This window comes from Anopheles ziemanni, chromosome 3 (genome assembly GCF_943734765.1).
Source record: "Anopheles ziemanni chromosome 3, idAnoZiCoDA_A2_x.2, whole genome shotgun sequence".
Lineage (NCBI taxonomy): Eukaryota > Metazoa > Arthropoda > Insecta > Diptera > Culicidae > Anopheles > Anopheles ziemanni.
The window spans coordinates 10,735,015-10,761,188 of NC_080706.1; the positions used below are offsets into that span (position 1 = coordinate 10,735,015).

Consider the following 26,174-nt stretch of genomic DNA (forward strand, 5'->3'; position numbering starts at 1 on the left):
TATTTTCCTTTCGCCCCAAAAGGCGTGCGGTTGTCTTTCTCGATCCTAAATCAGCCTAACCTAGCGCCCAGCACTTGTGTTGGGGTTTTCTTGAACTGCCAAACACGATCGAATGCTGTAACGCAGAAAAAACCCCGCTCTGGTGGTTTTTACTCGTTTTTTTTCTGACCAGAATTAGTGCACTCAGTCTGCGCTTTTTCGTGAGACTCGTAGGAAGAAGCGCGCAGTCGATTGTTGCGTGTGCGTGTGCTCTTTTTTATTCCTTCTCCTGTGGATGACAATGACTCTTTCTTTTCTGTTGCGACATGTTGTTGGTTTTCGTTGCCCTCCAAGCAAACTCTAATGCTTCGGAACAATGCTTCATCACCACATACGGGGCGTCGGAATATTGTCTCTCTTCTGCATCCAATAAGGATAGCCATCGTGAGTTCCCGAACAATTTACTGGTACCACTAGCGTACAACTGTGAGGTAGAGTACGGGATAAAATGTAACAAAACTTGTGACGAACTGCAAAACGTTCCGCTCCGATCGTCGCCCTTGGTCTTCATCAGCAGCCCCCTTTATTTCCTCTCCGTAGGGTCATGTTTTTCGGGGCGCTTTCATGGCACCGATTCCCTTCTTGAACTGCATCAACAAATCCTCGAAACTATCGCCACCACCACCGAGTCCGCCTCCCGAGCCAACGATCGGTTCCTTATGACACATCGGGACGCCTCCGTACGCAATTGGAACCCTCGGCGGTAGGACGAGCGAGCCATCCATGGTCATGTACGGCATATGATGGTCCATATCGTTCGACAATTCACCGTCTGGTTGAGTGTGGTTGTGGGTTGTGTGTGGGATCAAAAGAAAAAGAATAAAAAATCTTCTTTAATGTCTTCGCTTGTTCGATAATGTTCGAATCTGCATGCGATTCTTCAACCGGAGCATGGGGTTAGTAAAGTTCCTCCAAAAAATTCGCACTGTGTTTCCAATTTTTTATCGCAATAGAAGATAAAAAAATATTGTTAAAGAAACTTTATATTAACTGCCGCTCTATGGCACACCTACCCAAATCTGCGTACTGCATGCGGCAAAAGTCCCGCCGGCCACCGAAGCTGACATCATAGTCACGCAGGTTGGGATCGTTCGAGCTGGCATCGATGGCACTGTACGCCTGCTGGGGTTTCTCGAACGTCACAAACCCATACCGCACGCTGTGTGTCCATAGAAAGGGAAAATGTGGTCAGGAGAATATATGCTAGAGCAGTGGTAGGGTGTTGTCAGGACACTTACCCGTTGTCCTTGCTGTGCAACGAGATTTTGACGATTTTACCGTACGGTTGGAACTTCTGGTGCAGATCCTCTTTGCGAGTGTTGTTTTCAAGCCGCCCGATGTACACGATTTTACGCTCTAAAAATAAAATAACACAAGTGTTTGAAATACTTGTTCGTTGGTCAGTGTTTTTTTGTATCGTTGCTCTGTCAACCGCAAGAGGAGGAAAATTGTGTCCGTTTAAAGGCAAGTGTCTAAAGCCCATTTTAAACGTTAGCAACATTCAGTTCACGCTCACCGTCCTCATTGGTTTATAATCCTCAAAGCCAAATTACCATGGCAACGGGGAAACATGAAACACGCACGGTGTTATTTAATGTTAAATATTTCTAAATTTTATACGATATTTCGCTATAACAAACGAGAGTAAGCGGCGCTTTGTAAAAGCAAGGCTGATGATTACATTGTTTCCAAACAAGCTCATTGTTTGTAAAGTGTTTTTAGTTATCCTTTGACTTGACCAATTGTCCATTAAACCACATCTCCGCGTAGCAAAGAATGACCATGATGGCTAACGATGATGCTTCCAACGAAACTCTATAAATAGAGGAGCGCCACAAGTCACTTTGGCGCCAGTTCAGAAAAACAACGACCGTTCGTTCCAAAGCCATGAAATATGGCAACGAAAATCCGAACTCAAAGGTAACACAATATGCCATAGAAAAGTTCAGCCCGATTATGCAATGCATGGAAACACATTAGGGTAAAACAACGGGGAGCTGGGAGGTACAGTGCCATTTACGATTCGGGTCGGTTGCATCGAACTTACCCGGTGACATCGGCCGGCGATGATTTAAGCGCTCGCGCGACTGATACCGCTGATTGGGCGGTGTGGCCGAGCGGAGTCCCGACGAGCGGGAGCGCGAGCGGGAGGAAGAACGGGGCGAGCGCGAACGTCGACTGCGCGAGGACGACGAGCGCGACGACGCGGACGAAGCAGACGACGAGGCGGACATTGAGCGGCGACCCCGGCGTGACGACGATGTAGACGAACGTGAGGACGTGCGCGATTTTCGACGGCTGCGCGAATAGTGACCGCTGGCGCCGTTGTTGCTGCTGCTGCTGCTACTGCTGTTATGATGGTGGTGCTCGTCACGGTGCACCCGATGCGAGTAGTTGCTTCGTGAGCGTGAGCGTGAGCCGGAACGCGACCGAGATGAGCGGCGTCGCGAGGAACGGTGCCGACTGCGACTGCGATCCTTCGTGCTGCGATGATGCTGCTGCTGCACCTGATCGCGTCCCGAGCGTGACTTCGAGCGGTTCGAACGGCGGTCCGATTCTGCATCGGACGATTCGCTACCGTCACTTCGGCGGCTGCGATGGGTACGTTCGTTCCGCCTCGATCCTATAACAACAGTGCTGCCACCACTTCCATTTCGTCCACCAGCCGAAGTACCCACACGGTTGAGGGGCGAAAGTTTGCGCAGTGGTGGAAACCGAGTGGATGGTTCGGTCTGCATTGCCGCATCGGAGCAGGGTGGACGCGGTCGATCCTTTCGCAAATGCATTATTACTTTGTCTTCGCCGTGCTCCGGCGGCGCAATGGCGGCGGCGGCAGCGGCGGCCTCATCCGGTGTTTGATGCGCAGTGGCCGACTTCAAGGTTGCCGCCGTCGTCGATCCATCAGCGGATGGATCGGGTTTGATGATGGCGGCAGCGTGACCTTGTTTGACGACCGTGTGCGCTCGTTCGGGTTTTCCCGGTGAAAATGAGCTCGGAGGTGAAACACCTAAATGGGGGGAGCTTTGGTGCATCGGCAGATATTGCTCTTGGCCGTTACCACCACCCCCACCAGCTGCACCCGATTCGGTTTTCAGCGTGATAGCAGTTTCCGCTACCGAAACCTCCGACGCGGGTGCTGCAGCAGCGTTAGTTTGTGGAGCGTTTGATTTTTTAATCATCACCTCTTGGATGCTCGCGATCAGCGAACTGCCCGGCATGTTACTTCCGGACGGGCAACACCGTTTCAGCGTGTCCTTGATGTTCATCAACAGCGAGGCATCCTTGTCGGAGGGCTTGTTCAGCTGCTGGGAACCCGATCCTGCACCATTCGAGGAAGAACGCAACAAGAGCGATTCTGCCGTCGGTTCCAAATCTCCCGGCACGATCGTAACGGCCGTATTGCATCCCACCGAAACGATAACGATCTCCTCGAAGTCGGGATGCAGCTTGAGTGACTCGCGATCGGCCGCTTCCTTCCTGGCCCGCGCCTCGTCCAGCGAGAGCGGATTGCCATTCTCATCGAACTCAAGCGATGTGATTTGCGCCAGCGGCACGATCGGCATGAGTGGCATCGTTTTTTGGTTCAGTTTCGCCTCGTGCGACTTGATGGCCGCCTCCTTCTTGAGCTGCTGCATGCGCAACGCTTTCATTTTGGCGGCCGAAATGGGATCGAGTGGTTCCTGCTTGATCGATGTCGTCGCAGCCGTTTGGGAAAACGTGGTTCCTCCCGTCGGTGGTGTACGCAACCCGTTTGAAACGCTCACTATCCTATCGCTCGGCAGTTCATTTCGGGCCACTGCACTAACCGAGGCGGCAGGCCTCAACCGCGGATCGCTCTGAACCTTCGGAACTACATCACCCTTCCCAGCTACTACACTGTTGCCACCATTCACAACCACGGGATCCGCCGGCGGTTTGGCCTCGCAGTGCTCCCGACGCTTTTTGTACTCCTGAAGATTCAACTTTCTACGCACGACGCCTGTTTCGGTCGCTGCAATATCTTGTTTCACCACTGACGGACTACTGGTACTACCGGCTGTCCCCGACGAACTCACATGATTCGCGTTACCGTCATCGTTCGACGGGTCCCGTGGGGAAGAAGCGCGTGCTGTTGTTGGTTGGTTTATCTTCAACAGCGATACCTGCCGCTTCACCGTGCCACCACTAACAACCGGAGGCGCTATACCGAATGAGGAAGAGGAGGAGGGTTTCTTTGCGTACGATTGGGTCACCTCATTAGCGCCCGCATTATCACTACTGCAGTCGGCGAGGTTACCAGTTGGATTATTTTTTTCACACGGTTTATCTACATCTGACAAAGAGGATTCATGCGCCGTCGGTGCGGGAATCTTCACTGCTGTCTTTTGCACTGTAGACGGACTACTGCTACTACTATTACTGCTACCGCAACCTGGGGTGGGTTGATGCTGAGGAGCTTGCTTATCTTTGCTATTATCATCGACTGCTTCACCTGCCACCCGCTGCTGCTGCTGTTGCTGCTGCTCTTCCACCTTCTTAGCGACCGTACGCTCGGTGCGCTTCTTTTCCTTCTGCAGCTTGCGCTCGCGACGCAGCTGATCCTTCGTGGGAAGGAGAAAGGGTATCTCGATTGCTTTACGCTGGCAACCGACACCAACACCTCCACTGGCCGCCATCTGTCCACCAGCCGCTGCAGCAAGGGCAACATTTTTGGGCGAGCAGTAGTCATGGTCGAGCTTTACATTTGTCTTTTTACGCAACACATTCGTTCGTGGCAGGTCCGGTCGGGCGGGATTGTTACCACCGTCGCCGATAGGATTGGTTTGCTTATGGACATTGCCAGGAAGTGGTGGCTTCTTGCAAACGGGCGTCGTAGACGACGGGCTGGACGAGGCACAGGAGGAGGGATCCTTACGGACCACCACCGGACCAAACTTTACTCCCTTGGCTGAGTTTGCGGCGCCGCTGGTGACCACCTTTCCCGGGGACGATTTTCCACCACCAGCATCTTCTCTATTTCCAGCAGGAGATGGTTTACCCGCAACGCAAGGCGAGTTTGCTAGTGGCAGTTTTTGATGCTGCTGCACCTTAGCATCACCCTTCACATGCGTCAATGATTTGTTCGCATTCGGATTCCACGTGGGATCTGCGTCGTCCGCTGCTTTTCTTTTGCCCTTCCTACTTCCGACAGTCGGTTCCTTTCGGCGGGTCGTAACGTCGCCCGCTAAATGATCCTCCTCGGAATCACTACTATCCTCGTCAAGCGCCACGCGGGACAACACTTTCGCGGTACAGCTTCGTCGTCCGTTCAACGACGGTTGAGCACTCAGCTCTTCACTGCTGAACGAGAGGGGCGTCTCAGCATTTACTTGCGTCTTCGTCGGCTTCCTCTGCGGCAGCATCAATTGGCGAAGCACCTTCAACTCCTTTCCCTTCGACTTTGGATGATCCAGGGTGCGCTTCGCTTGCTGTTGCTGCTGCTGCTGTCCCTGCTGGTAATCAGCTTTCGGGCGCTTTCGCTCGGTAAAGTACCCGTTCGTGTCGCACGAAGTGGTCGAGTCATCACCCGTGATGTACTCAGCTAAATCGAAGTTCCCATCGTTCGCCAGTTCCTCAACTAGCGAATCGTCCAGATCGGTTTCGTTTTCCCTTGCTGGACCACCAGTGGAGGCGCCTCCAACCAGCGCCTTCAGTGGACTCAGGACGAGCGAATCAAGGTCCTCAAAGCTGAAGCTCGTTGGAATGAGGGAAGCCACGACACCGTCGATACCGTTTGCAACCCCCACGGGCGAATGGGGCATCGAAAATGACCGCCGTTGGCTGGAGGAGGTCCTTTTTCGACGACCCGGCTGTGGTCGCGGTGGAGTCGACTCTATTTTAACCTGCAGCAGCTGCTCCGGAGGCTCAAACGGGACACCTTTGGTTGGGTTAAACTCTAAACTGGTTCCATCGGAATGGTTTTGCTGGTGCTGTTGATGGTAGTAGCTGCCGAATTCCTCATCATCGTCCTCCTCTTCCTTCTTAACCAACTCCTGCACATCCTCCTCCCCCTCCTCCTGTTTGACTGGGCAGGAGGATATATTTGATTTGCTGCTCTTGTTGCTATTACAACTAGCACTACTACTGCTGCTAGTGTTAGTTGCACTGCTAGATGTACTACTACAACTGTTGCTTCTGCTTCTGCCCTGCTGCACCGTCCCAGGCGAGGACATTGCAACAATACCGCAACGGATATCACCAACATCTATCACTTCATGGGCAACGTCCACCGTAAGGCTCACGTTATGCTGCACCTGATCACTGCCAGCACCGCCAGATGGTGCAAGCATATTGATACCACCGCCTTTTACAAACCAACAGCTTTCCTCTTCACCTTCTTCCTCCTCGTCGTCGTCATCCTGTTCATCCTCCTCATCTCCCTCCGCCTCATCTTCATCCTCCGTGTCGTAATCACAATTTGGATCGATGGAAATCACCTCCACAGCGGTGGACATTTCAACGTCTTCCTCCTGAAACGAAAATAAACAAAGACGAGTTAAATCTGGTAAGCCTAAGCATGATGAGGATTCAAAGAAAAATGCACAATTTACATTCAAATTTACACTTAACTAGAAGGTCTTTATTGGAGTTTCATTAATTTTACGTTTAACTGGAAAGGATTAACATGAAAGTGATTGCAATAAGAATAACAAACACACCGCAATGTATTAATTAAGATTGGTAAAAGAACTTATGTAATTGTAAAACGAAATTATTGGGAAGAGCGAACTGGGTAATTCAGGTATCTGGAGCCATTTTTAAGCTGATATTTATTTTGCAGGAATTACGCCAAAACTGGTTTAAAATGGTAGAACAATAGAGACGTTCGATTGATGAAAATATGCTGGCTACGATACCATAAAGAAATGGGGTAAGGTAATGTCCGTTTAGCCCATGAACTGTCTAACTACTCTACTATCGTTCTAAATCTACTTACGTCGTCATCGTCGTTGATGTGATCGCCCATGATGTCGTGCAGGTACATGGTGTCCCCGCTGGCGGAACCGTCCTGTTCGACGAGCCCGGGATGATGATGATGATCGCCGATAACTTCGGTCACCTCTTCGTCATCATCCGCCAGGTGAAATGCATTGCCATAATGCTGGCCAACTGTGGGGATTTGGTACTGAAATCTGCATCGCGGTCGATACGGGCGGGGTAGCGACGGCAGAAAGACACAAGGCACAAAGAGACAAGATAGAAATAGAGAGCGTGTGTTCCTCCCTGGCGACTTTCACAGCATGCCACGACGTGCCGTCGCTCAATACTAACCGATTGTTTCGGAAACCATTGATACCGACGAAACCTTCGCCGAGCAGTTCGAGGCCACCGTTTACCACCGTGTCCGGACCGTTGGTCGGGTGGGCGGCGGACGGTACACGTCGGCGCTGCTGTCTACGGCCACCGCCGAGCGGGGAGATGCTGTTCACCACGACCACATTCGATCCGCCAGGGCGGCAAGCGTAAGCGTGTGCTGCTGCCGTCGTGGAGAGATTGATCATGGCTGTGGCCGACTGTATAGCAGTCGTCTCCCGGAGTTACGAAGCCACCAGTTGTGATCGGTACCGTTTTATCTGCTGCTTCTCGGGTACTAACTTACTGACTATTGTCGTTGGTTTTGATTGCAGATTGTCTCGGTTCTGAAAGACTGCTCCCAGAACCGAGAACCAATTGCTGGAGGCTTAGGTTTGAATACTAGTGATCTAACCTATGTTGAAGTCACGTGGAGCTGAGGGAAAACAAGCAATATAACGAAGGAAACATTATTAAAAACTAAAAAGCACTGCGAATCCCACCGATAGCAGCCAATCCTGAAATATGGCTTACTTTACCACTGTTAGACCTTTTAAAATTCTTCAATAACTCTCTTATGCTGCCCGGGAACGTCTCCGATGTCTACTAGATTTGATGCTATTAGCAAAAAGTCTAGATTCTTTACTTAAACTATCCACTATGCAAAGAGCGCCCTACACAATTACACCAACGACGTTTTGTATACAGGCGGCGATCTTCTAATTTTACAACAGAGCTCAAATCGGTGCGAAAAGCACCTCTTACAACACTATGCCGTACGATTGTACCGATTGTGTTCGAAAAGAAACAAACTGCTCAATTGCATAATTTGTAAGTATCGACAGGGGACACCACATACAGCACACACAGCAAAGAACCCAACCACCACCAGAAGAGAGCATACAATTTCCTCCCGTTGGGTATGTGGCAAAAATAGACAAAACAGTCTCCCGCGGCTACAAAACCAAACTCACAGCTGAAGCGGGGGACCACTGTTCTGCGCGAGGAGATGATGCCCCCTAAGCGACTAACGGCTTCCCCCCGGGATGGCATAATATTTAGCTATGCCACTGCAACCGGTGACAACCGCGCGACAGCACTCTGTGCTGGCCGATTAATGCACTTCAAAACCGGGGAGAAGTATCCCGGCAATATCGCCAAATGGTAAAGAGTCATACAGCTGTACCGACGTCAGACTAAAATCACGTGCCGTGCACGTATCGGTGGACAAGCGAAGAGTCGGTGCGCTAAAAATTATCGGAATGCTTTTCCCCCGCTCCTAACCAAACCCTTCTGTCTAGGCGCCGTGGACAGCAGAAGCATGTGCGGGGAAACGCGGTTTATCATCCTCCCACTTAGCAAAACAGGCGAGACATCTCCAATGGCGCGCAGACGATGGCATGGCGTATTCTCAATCGACCGCGAATGGGACAGGACGTGTCGCATTCAAAGAAATCCGCAATGAAAATGGAGCGTAGTTGTGCAGTCAGTAAGGAAAATTGTCTTTATAATTTTATTTTCCACCATCTATTAATAGCGCCCATTTGCAGCGACGGCCAGCTGGTCATTCTTTGTTGTGGAACAAATGACCAATGCATTGCTTCTGTGGGATTAAATTGATTGAATTTAAATTGTGTTTTTTTGGATCTTTAACCTTCCCTTCATTTCAATACAATGGAAGATCTATGTGATGAAAACGAGGGTTTTTCCGAAAACCAATGAAGAATACATGTGTCTGGCTAGGATCGTATCATATAAAACCGGTGGTATATGCTTGTTTCTGCATGTTAGGACTTGAGTGTAGAATAAAATTGCTCCCCCCTTGTGTTTTCCATTTTCATAAAAGCGCCATCCCTCGGGGAATGTTTGAGATTTTCATGACGTACATAAGGTAACTGTCGCCAAACTCCTTGATACCCGTGTCCAACGTGGGGATCTAACTCACATTTGCGCACGGTCCACAGGTGACGCAAGTGTGATAATACGGTCCACCACAGCGTGGTTAGGTGGAGGGTGGGAGGGGGTGTTACAAATCGCGCACAACTCGAGCGCCTTTTTCTTTTCAACGGTCCCACGAAACAGCGTTAAGGGCGCGCACGCTTGTGTGTTTGGTGTAAAATCAGCGAAACCGATAACGCCGCGAACCGCCACTGCGCGTTTGACAAGTCAACAGAAACACGTGGTTGTGGTGAATGACGTTCAGAAAACCCGCATGCTGCTTTTGATTGTTGTGTCAAAATGCGTGCGTGCGTGCCACTTGGTATTGTTTCCGAACATCCGCGTTCGGCGCGAATGTCACATCCAAGTGAACTTCTTTTTTGTTCATCCCTTCTTTCGGCTTCCGTGATGTGTTCTTTTCCTTTCTCTAGCTGTCGGTTTTGCTTCCCATCTTGCCACTTTCTCGTTGATTTTCTTATTTGCTTCATAGGGTGAGAAAACCGAATGAAAGCAAAGTCGACGAAAAATACAATTCGTCACCGTTGACTACAGACAGATTTGGGGTACTGGCGTGGCAGCCTTCGAACACCACACAAACGAACCAAACCACTACCGGTGCGTTCGAGAGGACGTTGAACAATTACAACTCCAAACCAGGTGAAAGGATGTTGTCCTGATTTCGACGGAAAAAGTAAACGACCTGCCCGGACGTACGACGGAAAACATCCAACAAAGAGTTATTAAAAAATTCCTTGAATTCGGTATGCTGCTGCTGCTCGGATTGGATTTTCATTTTGTTTTTGCTCCCACTTCCCATTCATAAAGGAAAAACTGTACACGCATTTCGCTGCTACGAATCCCGTGAATGGAGGTCAACGCTTTGTTTGAAAATAAATTCTTTGTCCGGCGCGGTTCGGCGAGTCTGTTGCCGAAAACGGCACCAAAATTTAACGTTCCTCTTCGGTGGTAAGGATTGTGCCAACAAAACGGTCGGAAAGGTTGATGGCTGCAGCCGCCTCCCTCGCCTTCAGCTTTTCGACGTTTTGAGACGCCGATGATCGTTGTCGAGTGCTCGATCGTCGCCCGAGGCCACACATTACGTAAAGTGTCCGTGAGCACGATTAGATTTCTGCCAGTGTGTGCAAATTTAAGAATACTCCCCAGCCCCTTCCTTCTTCACCTGAACGAAGCTCGATGTATGCGAATCTATTGCTTTACCCTAGCATCGACAACGTGTTTAAATATCTGTTCGACTGTTGGATGGATGTAGGAAGAAAAGAGCTAGAGAAGGGTGGGAAAGATCTTCACCCCAGCATATACACAAACATGTGCGCATGCACACACACATTCACATGTAGTATGCTTATCGGTATTTTGGAAGCACATTGTGGTTGAGAAAAACAGAAGGGAAGTGGTAGAGGACGAAACGTGTGCGCTCGTCTCGATCGTCCTGCTGCTCGATAGGGCAACATAGCAACCATGTTCGCATACGCCAGCGGAATACGAAGCACATCGCCAGCCACGCACACGTTGATCGAGCTCTCGCGCCGTCTTGTTTCACACGCGGTGAACCACATCATGCCCATCCGGCTTCATATGTTTGCTGAACTCGTTTGACACCCATCGTAGACTTGAAAGGCCTTTCTCTTGCGAGATTCGATAGTCGTCTCGTCTTATCGAACACCGTTCGTCGCGAAACAGTACATAAATCAACCGCCAGCATCACACCCTCGCGCGTCACGGAGGACGAAAGAGGGGGTCCCATTTTGCTTAGCATTTCCTGCTTCCGAGGAGTGCTGGGATATGCTTTCCCGGGACCGCGTGTCGTGGTCTTCAAACGTAGCAAAAAACATATGCACACACTATTCACACAACCATTTTTCTTCGAATGCCGGCTGATCGACCCCCCGTAAGACCACTTCCAAGGGACAAAACCGATGCATTCCTGTCTCATAGGCCGTATATACCTTTACCACGCATGGCACATACGCACATACACTCTGATACCCACATTGCCACACGTACCATTCAAGGGACGAAACTCCCGGCTTTTCACCACGCGGGCCGCACAATGTCGACGGTAGATTCCGCCACATCTAGTTCTTTTCACCGAGCACCGCACTACCGGGGAACAGACTGGCTTCAAGCGGACGTTGTCGTTTCGACTCACTGCTAAACCGTCGGATATTTGCCGACTTTACAAGATTCGTGCACCCGCTGCCGGCTTCGCACACACTAGCACACACCTCGCGCGGTGTGCCAACTACTTTTCTTTGCTGGCATACCGAGGCGAACGATATGGATGGTATATTTTCACGCACTTCGATACCATTTGCGTACTAGATAACAAAAACGGTATCCTTTTTCACTGCCTTCTATGTTATTTCTTTTGACCACACGCGTTATTCGAGGGTTTTATTGCAGACAAATGCACGTTCTTGCCCGGATCATGCATTCACTCGAATCACATGGAAATTGGCTACGAGGTAGTGTTGGCAAAATCGGGATTTGGAAGACTTGAAGACTCGATCCCTACACGAATTCAAAAGATTTGAATCCCATCTGACGGATTCTAAAGATTTGATTCGATTGGGATTCGATTCAGATTTGATTTGTTTGCGACTCGATTTGATGCGATCCAGACAACAGCAAAAAACCGAGGAGATTTCTGCAAAATTATTATTTTATTATTATTTATTAAAAGACGCACACCAAACTGCACAGAAAGGATTTGCTTTTGCTTAGTTTGTGATTGCCAAAGGAATTCGTTTATCATACCATTTGTTTGACCTGTACCGCTTGACCTGTAACTCTTTTTCGAGTTTAATTGAAAGAAGGGATACTCAGATCAATTGGTTTTCATAGTACCAAATTACAGTAGCTTTAAATCTATCTGTCGAACTATAAAAATTGCCTTTTCTAGTGACCCGATTTGATAAGCGGCTTGAGAAAAAGTCGATCAAGCCGGTGTCTGGTGTCGTGCAAAGCGACATTTGTACGGCTCCATCGAATGTCAACAAACAATTGTTTACATACATGCAAAGTTGTTTCTACTTGTGCTAGCACATAAAGTATAGTCCACTGGACTTTCCTTGATTAATCGCCTTCAATCAACTGTAAGGATGTCCGCTGCTCTAGACGTAGATCCGACGTTCAAGCACGCGCTCAAGCTGCTACATTCGTCCAATTCCGATTCGACGGAAAAGATACGCAACCTGCTGGACGAGCTCATCAAACAGCGCTATGGCAGCAGTAAAACGCTTATCAATACGCTCAGCAAAAAACATTTGGCCGAGGAGCCGCTGGCCGGCGGAAGCAATCTGTACGTGCGGAAGCAGAAAGTGATTGAACCAAAACCCGTTGTTCCGGTAATAGATCTTGACCCCGACCCGGAACCATTAGGCCCCGGTACGATCGAGTGCGTAGTGAACGCACCGGAGGCGCTAACGATGCCACCGATATCGTCCGGTCCAATACTGATATCAACCTCGGACTTGGAAGGTAATGATTCCGACGATGACGTCGTGATGGAGGAGGACAAGCTGAAGGAGCTGGAGGACTTGATGTGTGTCGTGTGTCGCTTGATGGATGTGAGCGCCCGTAATCGGCTGGTCGAGTGTGCCGACTGCCACGCGCTGTACCATCAAGAGTGCCACAAACCGGTCATTTCGGAGGCAGACGCTAATGACGAGGAAAACGCCTGGTACTGCACCCTGTGCCGCAGCAAGCAGACCCTCAACAAATTGACTCCTCCTCCGGTAGTGTCGACACCGCCAATTACCATAGCAACGTCACCTTCGCCGACCATTGGAAGCTCGACATCAAAGTCGTCATCGTCGTCACATTCCAAGAGCAGCAGCAGTAAACCGAGCGAATCGTCATCTACCTCCAGCTCGTCGGGCAAGCACAAATCGTCCAGCTCCAAAAGCGGTAGCAGCAGCTCAAGCAAATCATCCGAATCTTCGCACGAACGCGATAGGGATCGTGACCGTGACCGGGGTGAGCGAGATCGCGATCGAGACCGTGAGCGAGAACGTGATCGCGACCGCGATCGAGATCGAGATCGTGATAGGGAAAAGGAGCGCGAAAAATCCTCCAAATCTTCCTCGACCAGTAGCACCTCATCGTCCACCGGGAGTGCTGAGAAATCTTCCGCCGGCGCCGGAACCGTAGGCACGCCGAATATCAACATCATCAGCGCCGATAAACGCTTGCAAATGATGAAGAAAAAGGCGGCCAAAATGCAGGATAGCAAACGAAAGCACAAGTAGAGGAAAAATAGTTGTATGTGTTCCATTTAACAAACATATTTTAATAGAGAATAAACTTTGGCTTTAATGATCCGTATTGTAGTTATGCGAAATGTTTCCATTTAATTGCGAATAAACATCGACAGAGAAACGGTTGATTGTAATATTACGTGTAACTTTATCTAGAAATTAACAAGTTTGTTAGTTACAAATTTTTCAAGAAATAAGTTCAAAAAATTTAGTTTGTTGATGGCTAAGTTCGGCGTGTTTTAAAAGCGTACACTTTGCGTATAAACTCCAAGATAAAAATTTCAGCAAACACCAGCCACCATGCGCACGCGTTATTGAAAGAGCCGGTAGGCACGTTGAAACGTCCCGGGTGTACCGGCAAATTGAACAATGCATTTCCACACCGGAACTGTCATTTGTATCGCCATCACGCGGCCTGTTTGATGGAGTTTGTTGGAAACCGAAAAAGGGGGTTGAACACTACAGGGTGAAATGGACACCATTTTCTCTCGTTCTCCTTCGTTCTCTAAAATTCTCTCGCCTAATGCCTACGGCTAGCAATATAAATATACTATCACGCGGTCCTGCACTACTCTCCCGGCGTACGATTTTTCGCGGTTGAATTTTCTCCTTCTCGCTACGCTGTTCTTATCACTCCCTCTTTTTCTAGCACGTCTTTTGCTACTAGCGTTTTCACAAGCGAGTTCCAAGCACCAGTTATTCGACGACGGTGGTTCGGACTCGCTGCACGGGATTCTCTGGTGTACCGTGTGACTTCGCTGCCCCGGGGCCTCTTCCATTCGAAGCGTGTGATTTAGCCCAGTCCTTACTTTTCGTTAATAATTTGCATTCAACTTGCAATTTACTCCCAAAGGACAGTAAATTGGTACATTAAGAAAAAAGGACATTGCCTGCGGTGTTCTCACAGCTCGCTGGTGAAAACTAATCGATACCAAAAAGTGGCCTGTATCGTCCAACCGGTGCTCACAGTGTCCCAGTGAAGGCTGGCGTGAAGTCCGCACCGCAACGCCACACAACATTCCGTGTCCGAGATTTTACTTCTTCAAACCGATTATACCGAGCGTGCCGAGGTTGGCTGAAATTAATTGTAATCGCAGCTTCGTCTCGACATTAATTTAGCGCCAGCTTGTGCCCACCCGTCTCGCACCCCGTTCTCGACTTGACTGTGCCCGAGTGTTTCGCCAGGCGTTGCGGGTTCCGGAAGGAAAAGGAGTTTTTCTTCGCGACGCTAGATGCGCGCTGGATGCGGTGCTGAATGCGAACGCCAAAAATCAATAAACAACCGTTGGCCTGCTGCTTCGGGCGGCAACTTGTCAGCCGCACGCACCACCAGTAACGTTGTGAAATTAGCAGCTCTATGCCATCTGCAGCACCTTGACGGAAGTGCCCGCCCCGTGACGGAGGAATTTTGGAACGAAAGGTTCCCAGTGGTGAAAAGCGGATTCGGGAATGTCGTCGTCTGCCGAGCAAACCGACGCTGTCGGAACCCAGCCAGTAGGGGCAAAGTTTGATCCGACTGTGCCGAGGAAAATCATCAGTGCCATCCCGAAGCAAAGGTTTGTGTCCCGCTTTTGTTTTACATAATTTTCGACACGTCCATGAGTTTTATTTTTCGATTTTTCAACCGAAAAAACAAGAGTACCAATATTGTGATTTTTTTTGTCATATGCGACAAATTTTCCATGCTTTTCCTCAAGGGCTAAAAGAGCTTGCGTCCTGCAACCACTCTCCACTGCGGATCGGAGTAAAATACTTGTTTCGAGTTGGTAAAAGGAAAAGCGCCATCTCGAGACGAAAAACGTGCACTTTTTACACCGGCCGATGAAAACTCCCGGAGAGCGGCTAGCAGAGAGTGGGAGAGAGTGTGTTTGACTTTTCCGGGAGCATGCAGCGAGTCCTGACACTTTCCCAGGCGTTCGTTGACCGTAGCACGTAGTCGAACACAAAACACATACGCACACGCGCACCCCCCTTGTTCCAGCAGGGAAAACCATTCTTCCCTTGCCTGGTTTGTGTTTGTTTTGAGCAGGAGTTTACTTGTAGGAGGGTTTTTTTTTTCATTTTACTCTGTGCATATTATGTCTCGGTCGGCCACATGGCTTCGTTTAATGTTCCGAATGTGTTGGTGCCATTTTCCAACTAACTCCGAACGCATGCACGTGCTAACGTAAAACCGAAGTTTCCACGTGTCAGGTACTTGCAGCGGAAAATCCTCGCATGTGCTTGGTTTTTTTATAACGATTCGTTCACCTTATACGGCCATGTTTTCTGTTTGTTTCATTCGTGAATAATTTCTAACCTAACATTTTCACTTAAAAAAAATGAACAATTTTTCACGATTTTGCATGCAAAAAATTGGAAAATGGTTACAACTTTACCAGCATTATCATTAAAACTGAATCCGCCGTGGTCAAAACATTAAAAGAACTACGTTTGATAATATGTTCGCTCTTCCAGCTAGATCGCGGAGTAAACTTGTTTGATGTTGTGAGACATTTCCTGCCCACCGAACTCAGCTGATTTGATTTCTTGTCTATTTTGTCACTTAGAAACTAAAGTTAAAAATCATTAGGAATCCTTAGTTCGGCCACGGATCGTGCTGCGGGACCAGAAATTGCAACAGAGGCCATAAAAGCATGCGGAAGGAAAAATAGCATTTCGCTCTTTGGCCCGGAATGTCACTTCAACTGACCATATAGTTAAGAAAACCCTTAGAAAAGATGGACGGACTCAATGGAGCCACTCAAACAAAACGGCTCGAAGCTCTGGTGAAAAATGTTTTCAGATAGTGCGAAGTACTATTCTATGACTTTTCTTATCTTCTTTGCATAGTGATTGACCGTTAAAAAAAAATTGGCAAAATCGTTCAGAATATTTTCAAAGTTTTCTTTCGACTCATTGTTTTTTATTTATTTATTAGAGAATTTGTCAGCTCGCATCTAAAGTAGTGTTTTGCTTAATGAATCTTTTCGCGAGATTCATTCATATGAATCGATTCATCGTGAAATGTACATTTCGAGAAAGATATCTTTCACCTAAGATTCATTCAGAAGGATTCATGAATCTTTGCGGATTCAAATCTTCAAAGCTTAATGAATCTTTCGAAACCTCAATGAATCTTCATGAATCTTTCATGGATCTGTCACGAATCTAATTCTTTCATAGGCGTGGATAATACGACCAAAAAACAAGGGTCCCTCAACCCATTTTTGGCTGGTGACTTTTCTTCAGTTAGTGTGTCTTCAGGATTTATGAATCTCTAGACGAAAGATTCATTAATCCCTTGTGAGACAGAGATTCATTCAGATTCGTGAATCTGAATCAGATTTACACAACTCTAATCTAAAGTTATCTGCTTTATTAACGTAAAGCGACTTAGTAAAGCGAAAGTAAAACAGTAGCGAGAGGCACAGTCCAAACCTTTTTCGTAACGCCTTTCGTATGTTCTATGCTCACTCATGGGCCAACAACACGAAACAAGACACCAAATATAGGTCAAACACTTATGGTAGCGGCCATCTTCATCATCATCGGCGGCACTTTAGTGTGTAACTAAAAATAAATCAGACCGAAAAAAGGAAGCAATACCAGCGCTTACACCCGAAACAGTGAGCTAATTTTGGAATTGTTCACACCGGTAAACCAGTGGTTGTTCAAGCAGCAAATTTTTATTGCTTAAAAGTCAAATGCGGAGAATGACTTAACCAATTAAAACTGATTACTACAGAAACGCGTTACGAAAAACAGATACGATCATAATTACCCTCCGATGGTGCCTTACGTCGGGTTGTATTGCATCGCATTAACAATTACTTCCTTGCATTGTCAGGTGCTTTATCTTCCCTTAAGGTACTAGAACTTTATCTTCTAATTGAAGCTTATCGTTTTCACCTCGTCAACGATTGTCAATGTTCTTCCGCCGGTTGGTTTCCCTTTCGTCGGTTTGTGCGGTCCGGGATTATCTAATCACACACGTTCCATCCGGCCACGGTTGCACAACCAGGGTCGTCTGATGTCACCCAACCGTTCCGGTGCGATCCACCTTTGGGTAGAAAAAAGGGCAGGGTTGTTGCAAAATCCATCCATCAATTCCCGGAGCCCGGATTTTGAAGGCATGGTGCAACCGTGTCCAGGGCAGAGAACTCGTTGGGGATTCTCGCTTGGTAGTCCCCTTCTTGTGCCCTCCTTCTTCATGATCAAACATTTATACCTTTGCCTAGGCTTTGAGGTATGTTTACCATTGGGATCCACCCGGCATCCATAGGCTTCAGCGTGTTTTCGAAACCGATAACCGGCGGTTATCATATCACATGGTGTGAAGCCAAACCCTAGGATTGTGTATTATAACAAGTATAGAATGTTCGTTTTGAGCAGTACAAATTAAAATCAAAGCATTTAGCTTTAGTTTCACTTGAAACCACACTGCTCCGTTCATACGTTCAGTCTTTTAATTAAATATTTAGTTCCCCAACAACTCACCTCAAGTACCGCAGAACTAGACTACATTTACCAGGTTGTCAATGGCAGGGTTAAAATTGTTGGCGCCAAAAACGCCCCAGTACGAAACGAATATCTGGTCATTGTGAACTCGATATTTTCTATTTCATTACATTTGAAGCGTTGCGATCATGCTTACATCGCATTTCGGCCACGGTGAAGCGTACGCAATAGTGCAGCCCATCGATCACAGCCGATCGGTGTCGAGTTCTACGCGCAAATTTGGTGGCCCTGTGGCCTGGTAGGGCAGGACGGTAGGACCCAACCGATCTAGGCATAATTTTGCCGGTGTGCTCCAAGGCATCGACGGAGTGTACCACCAAATCAGTTGTTGTAGCGAAGTCAATAAAGTTAGATATAAACTCAAAAGACGTCCCCTATACGACTCAGTTTTTACCTATATTTGTTTAAGACTGTTGCGTGTTATTTTACAAATGTAAGGAAAACATTAATGTACCTTGTTACGAATCAAAGTGTTATGGATTGATTGACATTAAAAACATTCAGCATATTGTAACCGATCATTGAGATCCAATACGACAGGAGTGCAAGCCCGAGAATGCTACAGTACTGTACTCACACAAGTGATGGAGCTAAATCTAAAAAAATCGAGTTGCTGTGGAAGTCGGTCTTAATTTTTCATTTTTTTTTTTATGTTAAACCAGTTAACAACTGAAATATATCATTCTTTGCCTTTCGTTAGCAATTTGATAGAGTTAACAATTATATAACCACAATCATGCTAAATAACTATTTGAATGTAATCTTAACTTTTGTTTGATCTATCTCTATGGTCTAAAAATTCGAATCTCCAATGATTTCTATGAAATATTATTTTCGAAAGACTCATAAAACACAATTCTACAATTTAGTACTACTAATGTAAATATTTTATCTAATTAAGACAACTATAAATTTAAATAGCTTACTTAAACCTTTTTAAAATAATATTTTATATGTGTTCCCTAATGAGTACTTCGCTCGTTTATTCTAACCACCTGCTGTGTTAATTTTGTTTCCTCAGACAGAAGCTTCTGAAATGGAACGGTTGGGGCTACAAGGACTCCCGGTTTATGTACCAGGACGGAACGATCGTGTTCTCCGGTGATAGGTAAGCTCGAAAGAATATTTCGCCATTCGTATACCTCATTAACTCCTCTTTCTTTCGCTGATCAACCTCCCGCCTAGGTATCCAATTGGCGGAAATGTGCCGCTGCCGCATTTGCGTGACTATGTGGTGGAAAATTTCAATGTGGACCTGAGCGACCGGCGCGAGGGAGTCCCGGTGCCGAGCTCGTTCCCAGCGCCCGTACCTTGTCAGCAGTTTCTGGAAGCGATCGACCGGCACGGGGTCGAATGGTCACAGGATGGCGAGGATCGGTTGATCCGCTGCCACGGGCAGACCCTGCACGACGTCCATATGCTCCGTACGGGCACCTACAAGCGCATCCCGGACGTGGTGATTTTCCCGACCGGCCACGACCAGGTGCTGCAGATCGTGCGCGCCGCCAACGTCCACAACGTGGTGCTGATTCCGTACGGCGGCGGTACGTCCGTTTCCGGGTCGGTTAGCTGCCCAGAGGGCGAGCAGCGTCCCATCGCCGCCCTCGATACGACCCAGATGAACCGGCTGCTCTGGCTCGATCGGCAGAACTTGACCGCGTGCTTCGAGGCGGGCGTGGTCGGACAGGACCTGGAGCGGGAAATGCGCCAGCTCGGCTTCACCGTCGGCCACGAACCGGACAGCTACGAGTTTTCCACACTTGGCGGCTGGGTGGCAACGCGCGCCTCCGGCATGAAGAAGAACGTGTACGGCAACATCGAGGATCTGGTGGTGCGTGTCCGTATGGTGACGGGGGCGGGCGGTGTGCTGGAGCGCGGCCTGGCGGTGCCACGCGTGTCCTCCGGGCCGGACTTTAACCACGTGGTGCTTGGCTCGGAGGGCACGCTGGGCGTGGTGACCGAGGTGGTCATTAAGATCCGACCCCTACCAGCCGTCCGACGTTACGGGTCGCTCGTGTTCCCCGACTTTGGGGCGGGAGTTCGGTGTCTGCGCGAGGTCGCCCGGGAGCGCCTGCAGCCCGCCAGCATCCGACTCATCGACAACGAGCAGTTCGTGTTCGGACAGGCGCTGAAGGTGCCTGGCGGCCTGCTGGACGGTATTGGCGATCGGCTGAAGCGGGCCTACCTCACACAAGTAAAGCGCGTCCAGCTGAATCGGATCGCGATCGCAACGCTTCTCTTCGAGGGCCACGCCGACCAGGTGAAGAAGCAGGAGGCGCAGATATTCGCGATCGCCAAGCGGTACGGTGGCTTCTCGGCCGGCAGCAGCAACGGCGAAAAGGGCTACATTCTAACCTTCGTCATCGCGTACATCAGGGTGAGTGTGTCGTGCTGTTCGAGTGGTTTAATGGCGTCAAACAGTCATAAGAGCCGATTAGCAAACATCGATTACATCTAACAAACATCTTCAACCCTAAAAGGGTCATTCTATTCTACTTTGCACAATTTCACGCTGTTCTCTTTTCCCGCTTCCCTCCGCTAGGACTTGGCACTCGAGTACAGCATCGTTGCAGAGTCGTTCGAGACCTCGGTTTCCTGGGACCGGTGCGAATCGCTGTGCATCAACGTCAAGAGCTGCGTTCGAAAGGTAAAGTTGAGTTCATCGTTTCGGAACAGCCATACAAATTGTCATCTGTTGATAGCCCCTCGCCTTAAACACAGTCCCCTCACAGTGAGTGTCGAGCTGTGTTTTACTGCCACCAAACCAATAGCTCTCCGAAGAGCGTGAAGTGTTAGATAAATCAGGTGTTCGCTAATTACTTGCCTAAGTCAGACGAAGGGCAAAGCTCTCCAGTTGAGGTTTTTTTTTTATTGTTTGTTTATTTCAACCCAACCTGCTGTCCCACGCGTAACTGCAGCAACTGTGTTGTTTAGAATGCGATGCGTTAGCGTTTTTGAAAAGTGCATAAGCATTGATTTTTTCTTAACGAACGGTATTGCAGTGTATTAACGAACAACATTTTGATTACAATTTAAAAGGTATATGTTTTCCATGAGATTTGTTCTCCTGCGTTGTGCTCTAGTACGTGAATATACGATATTGAACATGATTGGAACTTGTCTCGGAATTTGGATTCGTCTCGGACCGCTTTACGATCAACTTTTAAGTTTCGTCCATGTAACATGATGATTTCGATTCAATATTTACAAATTACGAATGTGGGAATTAAAATTCTGCAATAAAAATAATCCATCGATAATTTTTTTTCTTATCTAATACTCTTCTATTTTGCTCCTTTCAGGAATGTGCCAAACACAACATCCAATACTACCTCATCTCCTGCCGCGTGACGCAGACGTACGATGCCGGTGCCTGCGTATACTTCTACTTCGGCTTCAACCATGTCGGCTTCGCGAACCCGGTCCACATCTACGAGGAGATCGAAAATAAGGCGCGTGACGAGATCCTGGCGTCCGGTGGTTCCATCTCGCACCACCATGGCGTCGGCAAAATCCGATCGCGCTGGTATCCACAGAGTGTGTCCGACGTGGGCGTGCAGCTCTACAAGGCCACCAAGCGCGAGCTCGATCCGAACAACATTTTCGCCGCCGGTAACCTCCTACCGCCTGAACCGTCGCCAACCAGCCTAAAGGCCAAGCTGTAGAGGTCGTCGGGAAGCGTCGGAAGTTCTGTAACGGGATCGAGCGCAGAACATTAACCAATCAACACCACTGGACAGAGTGGAATTCGGAATCTTTAAGCCGCACGGATACATTTTGCTGCTTGGCGCTTCAAACCGGAGGGAAATGGCAGTTTCGAGGCAGGGCGAAACAACTCTGTTTGTTGTAGTGCGACATTTCATCGAGTCCAGTGGATCTACGTGTGTGTTCACAATACGCTTTTGTTATATCTTATGCGATACTTACAAAAACAATCCCAAACGTGAAGAGTAAAGAAAAAGTTACATTCCATGCTTATGCTCTCCAGCGTCAAAAAATCCAAAGTAGTCGCTTGCTGTACATTACGTTAGTTGCATCTAGCTTTACCTTAAGTCATCAATCCAGCAATTGAAATTGGTTTTAGTTTATGTTTTTACATTCTTTGTTATTAGTGCGATTTGATGTGTGGTTTTTTCCTCTCCTATAGTGCAATTTCTGTTAATCGTCCTGAAGGTATCGGCAGGAAGTGGTCATTTGTTGAAGCTCTCAAATTTGTTTGTGCGAATTTAAGTGAAATAAAAAGTATATAAGAAAAAACAGCTGCAGCTCAATCTATGTTCCTTGTCCAACGAAAAACGTTATTAGCATTGTTTTCAGCAAGCATTATTTTCGAACAAAAACATATCAAACTGAGATGATTGTAAGAATGTGGGCTTGAATTTTGCCAACTCAACTATATTGAATCCGTACTAAGACTTCTCTTTATCTGAACATAGAATCAATCAGAATAGATTCGAACTATCAGGATTTCTTCCTGATGAGTTATTAGATTTATCACTTTTAGACTATTTTTAAAATAACCTTGGATCTTCGGGAACTGTTAGGCTGTCGAAAAAACCCTTGAATGCTTTGAGTGGAATGTTGCTGCACTATTAAAGTGCATCAACTCGTCCAACCATTTCATTGCGCTGCACGGTATCGTTTTGTTATCTGCTGTTTGCATTCCTTACCCCGTCCGCCCAGTACCAGCTCCTCGAGTAAGAAAATAAACCACAACAACTCCTAACGACGGTTTGCATAATGCAGGTCGGCACAATGTGAACCAGTGTGTCCGATAATTGGCATGATAATTAAATTCAATAGTTGCACAAACTAGCTTCACCCCCGTCCAGCTAATGGGCCAAATCGAGCATCGATTTGTTTGGTTTTGTTGAGACAGCGTGCCTTAACATGAACGGCTGACGATAGGAATTCTAGTCGTAATTTCTAGCTAAAGGTCACCAAATGTCGCATCGGAAAACGTCAGCTGTAGGATCCGGCTCTTCACTAATTGGATCCCCTATAAAACAGGTTCACCAAACGAGCCGCGATTCAGATTTTGGTGGTTTGTGGTACAATTGTAAACATTGAAAAGATAACATCCGAGATCAACAGGAACTCTTCGATGGAGCACGCCGAGCGTCAGCATGGACAATTTCCCCTCATGGAGCTCTGTATCAGGATGCTGCGGAAGCTGAGTTTATGGAACCAGGCGCCTGGAGGAACATTCTCAATTAGGGGCTACTTGAACGTAGGAAGCTATATGCTCGTTTGGGTCATGCCGAGCTTTGTGTTCATTGTGACTACGCAGGATAATGTTACGCTGCTGCTAAAGGCGGTCACCGAGCAGATCGTGTTCTTTACTATCTTCTACAAGTTCTGCTCATTTGTGTACAACTTTCGGCAGTGGGAGTCATTGTTCTACGATCTACAGCGAACGTATACTAGCGTGCAGTCCGATCCCGACGCCGAGGTTCAAGCTGTCCTGACACACGTGCGCAAGGTGGCATACTATGTGACGCGCTACTACTGCACGATAGTGACATTCAATATCATGGTATACGGCATTTTCCCAATGATCTACGTAATAATCAAGTATGCCATTACGGGCACCTATAGTGTTCCTCTATCGACACCGATCGAAGGATGGTATGCCTAGTTAACATGTCGTAATTTGGACGCACGAGAGCGAGCTTGAGGAATGATAGTAGTGAGAACTTAGTTTGACAATCTGGATTTTTTATTTTTGTTTTGTTTCCGGTATTAGTTTCAAATTTTTCAACAAAGTCCGACATTTGTTTTGTATCTTTTCTTGTATTTGAGTTCGAAAACATAGTGGTTGACTTCAGGAGCTTGTTAACAAAAAGTACACTCATAATATTGAATATACTTGGTTTGATTAAAATTTTCTATTACAGCTACTTCATTCCAGGTTATAAAACTGAGTTTTGGATATGGCTGCCGTTCAATGGCATGCTCAATGTAGTTCTTCTACTACACGGTCTGATGCTTCTTCCAATGGAATGCTTCGTCTGGATCATGATCTACGATATTGCATGCCTTTTCCGTATTCTTCGCATTAAAGCTAGACTGCTTGGTACGGTGCAGGGTAAGGATGTTCAATGGCATGCCGAAATCGAAAACTTCGTGTCACTACATGATTGTACCTTGCGGTAGGACAAATGTGAAATGAATCTTTGATAAATGATTCACTAATGGTAATGCACTTTCGATCTGTGATTTTTGGTGTTTTTGTTCAATCTCCACTTCAGTTGCGCTTCAGCCCTGGAGGAAATCCTCTCCGGTCAGATGCTATTTTTGTACACGTCGACAATATTTTCCCTCTGTCTGCTGATGACGGTGATCTCCGTTGTGCGTATAACGATTGTGTTGAATATTTTAAATAAGTCACTTATTGACACAATAATCGAAATATTTTGACAAATTTGTTTCCAGGCTTTCAACGACACTCATTTGATGATATGTATGTTGGTTGTGATCAACTACTGCATGTTTCAAACGTTCTGCTTCGCCATGTTGGGTACCGAGCTGATTGAGGAAAGTTCCTCGGTTGCCGACGCGATTTTTCACAGCTCCTGGTACACCCGGTCGCATCTTGAGCAGCGCGATCTGGCATTCGTACTGTTCCGAGCGCAGCGACCGGTCAAATTGACAGCAGCGAAACTGTTCATTGTTACACGCGTGTCTTTTGCGCAGGTAATGTCATCGTCGATTTTGCCTGTTTGATTATTTAGCATAAGCTACAGCTACAAAATAATCTATTGCAGGTTTTAAAACAAGCGTATACGATTTTCACACTGATGTCTCAGTTTTTGGGTGAAAATGTAAATTGAGATCATCCGTCTCAAATGTGCATTCGATTAAAAACTGAACATGGGAATTTTATCAACAAAGCAAATTCTATTCCACCAGAAAGCCTTCAAAGAGTGGCACTAATTCGCAAGCTAAATATTTTGCACAATTCAAATTAAATTATGGTGTACGATCCACCCTGACAGATCAGCAAAAGAAATTGAAGCCCCTTCAGATATGCAATACGCATAGCATGTCATTAAGCGGTAGGTTAAATCATCGCCTTGCGCCTTAAGCTATACCTTATTTCAGCACCTCTAACCTGTTCAAAATTTAACGGAACGTTTGCGACGGAAGCGGCAATTAATACGTTTTAAGGAATAAAACTTGCTTTTCGATAGTATTCTTAATCTGTTCTTAATTTTAGTTCTAAACAAATGTCTGCATGGAACGATGTGTTATCAAGATAAACATCTTCCGTAAATGCTCTCAACATAGTTCATAATTTTCATCACTACTTTTTACCCTTCTCATCGGAAAGTGCTACAGGGAATGCATCGGTAAGTGCCTTCTGCTAAAACGATCAGATTCGATGCGCATTTTCTGTTTTCCTGCAAGGCGAGACGCGCCAAACAAACAAATAAACAAACTACCAGAACTCAGCTGCAATGCGTTGCTGTATAGGAGCGTTGTTGATATTTGTCAAAGAGTGCTCTCAGCGAGATCATAATTTACGGATTAATGTCCTTAAAGAGCATCTCACCCACAGTCGGTTGAGTCATACGAAAATGGGCATTAAAAATAGACACCCTGCCCTAGATCGTCAGGTCATCCACGCACCGTAGAACAAGTTGTGCTGAGCAGCCTATACATATAATGAGGGTTGTTTTCAAACGACAATCTCAGGGGTTGGATAGTGTACGAACAAACATTATCAGTAGCTTTCGTTTCGGTAGCACCTGTTCGGTGATTCCACCGTCTGCAGCCGTGCGTTTATATCGCACTGACGAACGATGACGATATTGGTTAGGACATTCGTCACGTGTCCGATGGCTTCACTCAACGGTACGTCATTTTCGCATCGCTATGACGTAAACAAGCCAAACCATGCGGTGCGTTTGAACCGTAGAAAATGAAACAAAAATTAACTACAGCGACATTGCCATCTCCGGGTCGCAATGGCTTGATTTTAGGGACAACGACGTTGGAGTTTGAGCGTACACGAGCTTCTGCAATCCTTTTCATAGCATTTCGTCAGATTTCCTTTTCCAAAAATGAAATCAACTAATAACGCTAGGGAGCGAGCTGGAGTTT

The 26,174-nt window shown here is 47.3% G+C and overlaps 4 protein-coding genes across 4 annotated transcripts; 3 read left to right on the top strand and 1 right to left on the bottom strand.

Annotated features, from left to right (window-relative positions):
- Positions 1–384: 384 nt before the first annotated feature.
- On the bottom strand, positions 385–11,648 carry LOC131284044 (streptococcal hemagglutinin). Its single transcript, XM_058312898.1, has 7 exons — positions 11,314–11,648; positions 7,330–7,786; positions 6,995–7,190; positions 2,087–6,527; positions 1,278–1,395; positions 1,053–1,198; positions 385–811 (listed from the first exon to the last, which is right to left on the bottom strand). The coding sequence occupies exons 2-7, from the start codon at positions 7,557–7,559 to the stop codon at positions 582–584; spliced, it is 5,361 nt and encodes a 1,786-aa protein (XP_058168881.1). The 5' UTR covers positions 7,560–7,786; positions 11,314–11,648; the 3' UTR covers positions 385–581.
- Positions 11,649–12,408: 760 nt separating this feature from the next.
- Positions 12,409–13,603, top strand: LOC131289272 (integrator complex subunit 12-like). The gene has a single exon (XM_058318490.1). It carries the CDS (start codon positions 12,411–12,413, stop codon positions 13,557–13,559), a length of 1,149 nt encoding a protein of 382 aa, XP_058174473.1. The 5' UTR covers positions 12,409–12,410; the 3' UTR covers positions 13,560–13,603.
- A 1,414-nt stretch (positions 13,604–15,017) lies between these two features.
- LOC131284045 (alkyldihydroxyacetonephosphate synthase) lies at positions 15,018–21,733 on the top strand. The gene is made up of 5 exons (XM_058312899.1): positions 15,018–15,124; positions 19,090–19,176; positions 19,254–20,445; positions 20,611–20,715; positions 21,371–21,733. The coding sequence occupies exons 1-5, from the start codon at positions 15,018–15,020 to the stop codon at positions 21,731–21,733; spliced, it is 1,854 nt and encodes a 617-aa protein (XP_058168882.1).
- Positions 21,734–23,172: 1,439 nt separating this feature from the next.
- Positions 23,173–24,901, top strand: LOC131284046 (odorant receptor 49b-like). The gene is made up of 5 exons (XM_058312901.1): positions 23,173–23,696; positions 23,966–24,220; positions 24,320–24,419; positions 24,504–24,764; positions 24,836–24,901. The coding sequence occupies exons 1-5, from the start codon at positions 23,173–23,175 to the stop codon at positions 24,899–24,901; spliced, it is 1,206 nt and encodes a 401-aa protein (XP_058168884.1).
- The last annotated feature ends 1,273 nt before the right edge of the window (positions 24,902–26,174 follow it).